Source organism: Oryza brachyantha, chromosome 11 (assembly GCF_000231095.2).
Source record: "Oryza brachyantha chromosome 11, ObraRS2, whole genome shotgun sequence".
NCBI classification, from domain to species: Eukaryota; Viridiplantae; Streptophyta; class Magnoliopsida; order Poales; family Poaceae; genus Oryza; species Oryza brachyantha.
The window spans coordinates 5,776,797-5,784,918 of NC_023173.2; the positions used below are offsets into that span (position 1 = coordinate 5,776,797).

Consider the following 8,122-nt stretch of genomic DNA (forward strand, 5'->3'; position numbering starts at 1 on the left):
TCATTTAGGTCCCTAAACTCTCAAAATGTATTTTTGGTCCCCGAACTTGTCCGGTGGTGTCATATAAGTCCACACGGACTTTAACCAGCTCCATTCGCTGACATGGCATGTCACGGTGGCGCCTACGGGAAGAGAGTGGCATGTCATGGTGGCGCGGCCTACGAGAAGAGAGATCGCCTACGAGAAGAGAGAAGAATAAAGAGGGGAGAGAGAAACTGATGTGAGACCGACATGACACTACCAACATATAGGCGCCACCGTGGCATGCCACATCAGCGGATGGAGCCGGTTTGGACCTATATGACACACCCGGATAAGTTCAGGGACCCAAAAATGCATTTTGAGAATGTAGGTATCTAGATAACACATGCATATAAGTTTAGGGACCGCTGGTGCACTTCACTCTAATCTATATCTCTTTTTCCACGCGCACATTTCTCAAGCTATTAAACGGGGTGTCTTTTGCTAAAAATATTTATATGAAAGTTGATTTAGAAAATCAGATTAATCTATTTTTAAAGCTTAAAATGGTTAATACTTAATTAATCATATACTAATGATAATTCTGTTTTGCGTGCGCCATTGATTCCAATCCCAACCCATCCATGCGAACGTGCCCAATGAACTATTGTAACAGAACAAAAAATATTAACTTGAACAATTGAAGAAGTTGCCGAATGATTTGGCAAACGAAATGAACAGCTGGCGCAGGCAGTTGCAGAATTATGTTCAGAGAAACAGATCAGCCACCGTAGATCCAAGTACACGGCGTTCTTCGAAATTATGGTAAAGATCATACAAGTAAAAGCAGAATTTGCAAGTATACAACTGTTGCATCGGCTTCCATGAATATATACATGTTTCAAAGCATCAGCAAGTGTAAATACTCGAGATCAGGAACCAAAATGTTATAAACTAGCACCTAGCTTTCCTCTGCCAGAACAGAACATACCTACATCCTTTCTGTACAACTACTCAAAGTAACTAAAACTGCATGATTAGTCTCTCATCTTTTTGCATGTGTCCCAACAGGGAACAGCTACCTGACGAACTTCAAGTAGGGCCTCTTGCACTTGAAGCTTCAAAATATGCAACCTGGTTGCGTCAAGCATCTCAAGGCACTCGTGGAGGTCATCGTCGCTTTCTAAAACCACCGAGTCACCCTCATCATCTGTATACTTCAGATGAAACGTGCCAAGTGATAGTTTCAGCCTCTTCACAATTTCCTCGAGCAGCTCCTCGTATTTCGCAGAAGGTAGCAGCAGTTTGAACCTAATGGTGTCATTCTTGTAGGTTGCCTTTACAACAATAGCCATACTGCTTTCACTAACTGGCTGACTCTTCAAGCTCTTGAAAGTTCCATCACTTGATGCACTACCACTGGAGCAATCTGTCATGCTGGAAGAAGACGGAACGCTTTGTTCAACATTCTTATTGCTCTTATCTGTGTCACTCTCCATTCTGTATTGTTCCGGTGCAGACGAATAATCCCTTGATACAGGCTTGTGCTCCTGTCTCTCAGTCCTCGCGCCAGTTTTGGCAGCACAAGTTGACATATCCTCACAGAGTGGCCCATCATCCATATCAAAATCAATTTCACCGTTTTGCCCATTATGCATTACATCTTGGCCCAGGTGTTCCCTTTGGTATGTATCACGGTCAAGTTTGAACTTCAAATGGGAAACCTCAGATTCATTTGGTAGGGGATTGGAACCTTTGTGTTCAACATTCACCAACACAGGCTCTATGGAAGAGGAAACAAGGCATCCCGTAGAAAGATCATACTTTAGCAGTCCGTCTGACTCCATGTACTGTACTTATCACATTCTGGATTTTCTTTAAGGATCGGTTTACCTTATTTATCTTACGAGATGGCCACCTTGATATTCCATGTTGCCTGCATATCCTTTTCAATGTAGTACGACAAACTGCAATGCAGCAGCAAATTAATAAAAAAATATCCTGTAAATTCCTCTTCTTATGACAGCATTTGTTTACTTTAGACTCTTCTGTTAGCAGTAGTACTTTTACCAGACACATCCAAAAGAAAATTAATTGAGTATGAATTAATATTTTTTACATAAAAGAACAGAAATAGATCATGAGAGAGTAAGCAGATTACCACCAATACTCTTTGCAGCATCTTTCAGACTGCCAGAAAAATATTGCTGGAGGACATTCAAGCTAATACTCTTCTCTGTTGAGCTACGTCTTTTCTCTCCACCACATGCATTGCTACATATTAACTTCAAAAGAAACAAATTGAGATTAGACAGCAGTTTAACTGGTTAAACTACATCTTCGTGTAACATGAATATCACACAAAGGAATTGACAGAACATACAGATACAGAAGCATTTGGTTGTTTAGATGTAAATTATAAATTGAGAAGATTGGTTTGGATGGAACTTCTTGTGGTGCTCACTTCTCAATCCAAAGGCATTGACATGTAAGCTGTTTGATACAGGTATAACTAAATTACCATTTCAGTTACTCCTATTGTTTTTTAGGTGAGTATAAGAGCATTGCAGTTATTCTCTGTAACATTTGGAACACCTTTATTGATTAAAAAATAATAATCTGACTAGATGCTGTCAAAACATCAGAATTATACAGCCTAAATTGCAATACAGGTATGCAACACGTGAAAATGACCATGCTTGATCTGTAAGAACTATTTAAAATAGATTACTGATAAACCTATCCTGCAGAGCTATCAGCTACAATTGTTTATGTCTGATGAATGACGCACGCACAAAAAAAGGATGTAAGAAATATTAGAGAGGATGAAGGAGAGAGAATTAATGTTGAGGAAAAAACCTTGTTAGAAATGTTTTTATCTGCAAGTTGCTTATTAGTGCTTTCTATCTGATATCCCAAAGGCATATTTGTTTTTATTTGATCGGATACATCAATATTTTGTCCTGAATAAATAAGATTAATGGGCGAAGAGCATCTTTTCCCTGATCCATTGTCATTTGATGGCTTTGTTGTAGCATCTTTCTTGAACTCAGCATCTGACACAGTTCTCAGACTCTTGCATACTTTCCGCATAGTCGCAGAAATGCTGTCAAGTAAGAGCTGTTGTTCTTCACAACCTTTGCACAAGACTGGAAGAAAAACTCTAGCACATAGTCATCATTTCCGGTGTATGTGCTCCGCAGCCTAATTGCAACAGCAGCATGAAGACCAAATTTACGGGCATGAATGGCAAGTGGATAAGCATGCATATCATAATCTTTCACATCAGATGAGAAGAAGGGATTATTCGATAAAAATGCGTTTCCAGCAACACCTTGTCCCTTCTCAAGGGGATGTTCAGCACAGATTTGGACAAAATCACACATTCTTGTGTCATTGACATAACATGCAGATTCATGTATGCAAAGCACTTGTTTGTTCCTTGTACCAAATTTTGCACCCTGATCACCATATTCTGCTGCCACATGCACGCCCCTTTTGAAGCAAACTGGAATCCATGCAAGCGCCAAAGGTAGCAAGTGTGCTTCACAAACAGTTCGCAGAACATCAAATATTTCCAAGAATGCTAATTTCTGGTTCCTTGTATAGCTCTGCAAAATTGAGTAAAGCAAGAAAATGTTGAATCAATTAGCTTTTCATGTACACTGACTGTAATAGTGATATAGTAGATTGGTACCTGAAATGTCTCCATGTGTTGACAGTGGTCAACTGAACAGACTGCAAGATAAACGTGTCATATTAAGCTCACAGAGGTAAATTTAATTATGAAAAAAAATTAACAAAATATTTTAGACAAAATGAAACCATATGCACAAGATCAGATGGAAACAAATTCGAAAACTAGCACTGTCCAGTGAAAAAACAAGTCATAGCAACTCTATAGTAGCATAGTACCATTTCCATGCCCAAAAGTTGAACCTTTTACTCATGCATGGGATAGAAACTACTCCCTCCGTTTTATAACATAAGATGTTTGACTTTTGCTTGCAATGTTTAACTATTTGTCTTATTTAAAAAATTATGAAAATATCATTTATTTTTCTTGTAACTTATTTTATTATCAAAAGAACTTTAAGCACGCCTAGTCATTTTTTATATTTGTACTAAATTTTTGAATAAGACGAATGGTCAAACGTTGCAACCAAAAAATTCAAACATCATACATTATGAAATGGAGGTCGTAATAATTTGGTGATAAGAGAAAGTAATAAACTAATAATTGATATTGACTATAAAAAACCTACCAGTTAACTTCAGAGATGTAATTCAATTGATTATTCGTAACATAAGAAAACAATAACTCAGGAAGAAAGCCAAATATCTCACATAACCTTTTTAGTTGAAGTAAAACTGTAGGAAAGATCCTACAATAAATATACTTATATAATTAAAAAGTGGGAAAAATAAAGCCTTTTATATAGTCTACCTATCCGCTGTTCAATTCTAGAAAATAACTTTGCTTTTGTCATATAGATGGCCATAGAAAATTTATTTTTGAAGAAAGCTTTACAGGATTCTGTTGAGAACTCAACCTATCTATTTTGTTGTCTCACTCACCACCTTAACTGAACCATCCATAAAAGAAAGCATTTTCCTATGGACTATGGAGGAGTGAAAACCTGTAGTGATGAATAATATGCAACTTCTCTAGGTTTTAAATGGTCCCACTTGGCAGACCCTTCCAATTTTATTTTTATTTTTTTAAATAGTCTAGTTGATGAGTAAAGAGTACAACAACAGTTAGGGTAGGGTACACCAAGCAAAACTCATCTCCTGAGTCCTGATTAGATAAACTTGCTACTTATTCATGCTTTCAATCATTCTTCCTGCTTCAGTACATGATATTGATACTACTTAGGCCGTGTTCGAAGTGGGGAGGATAAGTTAACTTATCCCTAGCACGGAAAACGTAGTAATAGATTAGTACATGATTAATTAATTATTAATTATTAAAAAAAATATAAAATAGATTAATATGCTATTGAAAATTTTTGCAAAAAATACACCGTTTAACAGTTTGGGAAGCACGCGCGCGGAAAATGAGAGGGATAAGTTAACTAACGGGAACCGCCGAACGCGGCCTTAGTGAAACAACAAATTTGGAACAGAAAACTGCAAGGCACGCATATGCACTTCAGTCATAAATTCTTTTAATGAGTTTCTTAGTGGTATTGAATCTCATCTGGGTATAAAGTCAGGCAACACAAAGGACGAACAACTTTTAGAGCTGTAACCAGAGCTATTAGACCATCAGTGACTTATGGAGATGTGTATACCACATAGGCTTGCTATAGATGTTTTGAAGACAAACAAGGACGTCAAGTTGATCAAGGGAAGCACACTGATCCAAATTTCCCTATATCAAACAAATGAAAAATGTTGAAACATGTAATTTAAACGTTTGCCATGTGCTACTTACAGGCATAGTAAAAATGGATCAAACCAATTATTGGAACACTTCAATTCTGAAAAGACATCTTATAACAAGGAAAAATACAATCGCTAACCTGCAGTGCGTTAGAAACATTCACCATGTCTGAGCAAAAGCTATCCTTCTCCCGTGTCATTATAACTTCTAACACAGCACAGCAAGATCCACCACCTGAGTTGAAAACCGGCATCGCAAGGGATCCACGGACTTCATGGCGCGCGGCATAATCAACCCTCAAATACTCAGAACCATGGTAGTACATCACATTCGACGTCCACTCTGGCATACCAGACATGAAAACCCGTCCGGGCAGCCAGGCGAACAGACCAGGTCCTCGTTGAGCCGAGAATGTGAACAGCTCCATCCATCTCGACCTCAGGCCCTTCCTCAGCACAGAAAAAAAAAACCCAAACTTTTCTTCTTCTTCTTCTTCTCCTTTCGCAAACAAGCTGCTACGGGAACTGCAACAGAATCAAAGAAAGCCCGGGAATAAACCGAGTTGGTCAGCAAATCCATCCCGTGTCGACGAGATCTCCGATCAACGCCACACGATGCTGTAAGATCATATGCATGATTAATATTTTCTGATAAACAATTGGCTTGTGATTTGGTTTTTAAATTAAATTTGGTTTGGAAACGATTAAGGTGTTGGTGCGAGTGTGTGTAACTAATGTGAGTCAGGTTGCGATATCTGTGCTCGGAAACGGTTGGTTTGTCTCTAGTTGTGTAGGTGACTTGAGGTCAATGTCAGTCAACGGTAGCGGGATCGTCACTAAGCTTAGGGAGGAGCTGAGGTCCGGACAATCGAGAATGTCGGGTGACGATATTGAATGCAAGTTGACATATGGTGAGGAACACTGTATGAGGATGGATGTGTAACGGGCTTCACAAGTTATACGTGCAAGCATCAGAGAAATCACGAGAAAAAACGAAGTAAATTTGAGAAGGAATAGAGGAAGCGTGCTATACGCATGTACATGTACGTGTGTACACGGGATTAGTAGGTTAATTGCTGTGCTACAGTATTCTTCCGGTTACTGTAGCAGGGCAGCAGTACGTACGGCTGCGTACACGTTCAAGAGATCGATCGGTGCTTGAGACGGATTCCGATCGAGCAGGGCAGGTCCGAGCTGGAGATCAATGAAGGACGGTTGCCTATCCGTGTTGGACACAGAGATAGAAAGAAAGAGATTCAATTTTGCTAAATTGAATTAGTTTAGAAAATCGAGAGATTGAGTCCTATTAGGATAAGGAGTTCTATTCCTAATTGAAGATAGATTTTTTGATATAAATAGGTACCGAGAGGTATGTCCCTGGTGTGCTTTTTGTGAGATTTAGTTGTTGATTCTAGATCGACGATTTTGATAGGAGTGCTGTTGGTGCACTTTGTAAATACCAGTTGATGCAATAAAGTCAAGATCATTCAATCTATGTTTTCGGCTTTTATCTACCGGTGATTTTTTGGATTCCGACGATCTGATCGGCGTCATAGTAGTGGCGCGATCCGATGATTTGATCGGCGGCACATGAGCGGCGCGATCAAGGTAGCGGCGGCACAGGAGCGACGCGATCAAGATAGTAAGCCTTCGTCAATTTCTTCGACAGAGATAATCCTTTATTCCGCGAAAGATTTTTGAGTTTTGTTTTTCCCTAGCATTCACCCCCCTCTAGTAGGTTTGTTTGATCTTGTTCGATCCTACAGATGCGACGCGGGAAGGAGGTGCACGAGAGGAAAGTGAGTGCCTTCAGCTCGATTGGAGGCAGCCGACACGGGAGGAAGGAGGCCAAGACCCTCTCGATGGCGGTGCGGGGCGAGCCCTGGCGGGGCGCTAGTGAGGTGTGGGGAAGGAGAGTGTGCCTTCCATCACAGGCCCTCTCCCCTCCCAGCTCGCCGGCCACCGGGGAGAAGGGCGGCGGTGATCGGAGACGGAAGGGAAGGGAGAGGAGGGGACGAAGACCTGAGTTTTGAGCTACGGAGGAGAGAAGCGATGAACGAGGGGCATTTTGGCCATTTCGTCATTTTCTTACTCTTTTTCCATTGTTTTTTTTGGTGAAAATTGGAACTCATTACAGAGGGAGATATGATCCTTTTGCATTGTTGTTAAATCTGTATGCCGGTATAAAAATGGAGTTTTGAAATTGTGGATAAATACAGGGTTGATACAATATTTTACACCTTGTTTGATAACTTGGGAGAAGAGAATTGGGTGTTTAGAGGAGGAAATCAATAGTGAGATTAATCTACCATATAGTGCATAAACATGATTTACTCATCATTATCATGTAACGCATCCAACGGCCTAAATCGATCTATATTGGATCGAACAGTCGATCTAACTCCCCTCTCTTCAGCCGCCTCCTCACATCATTTGCCCGTCCCCGAACCCTAGCTGTCGTTGTCGTCGCTATCACACGTTCGTGGCTCGGACTTGCCGCCGCCTACTTCACCGGATCCGCGGTCCGCCGCCGCCCTAACATGCTCCGTCACCCTCTTCGCCGCCTTATACACCCTCTCATCCCCGTTGGATCGGATGCCTTCATCCCTCGTTGTCGCCTCCTCTACATCCTAGGCAGACGCAACCTATACTCAAGGTTAGAGAGTTTTTCTCTTCATAAATAAGGATATTACTATATATATATATAATGTGAAGTAACAATAACTACAAATAAAAGTAATTTTGTAATATGTTTGAAGTTCCGAAACCATAA

At 40.2% G+C, this 8,122-nt stretch overlaps 1 protein-coding gene across 1 annotated transcript; it reads right to left on the reverse strand.

The window, feature by feature from the left end:
• Positions 1–984: 984 nt before the first annotated feature.
• LOC102713777 (protein NLP2) lies at positions 985–5,777 on the reverse strand. Its single transcript, XM_015842136.1, is given in 8 exon segments — positions 985–1,064; positions 1,067–1,799; positions 1,801–1,928; positions 2,123–2,246; positions 2,821–3,116; positions 3,119–3,570; positions 3,659–3,699; positions 5,490–5,777. Coding segments are annotated over 8 exon segments (2,142 nt in total).
• Positions 5,778–8,122: the final 2,345 nt, after the last annotated feature.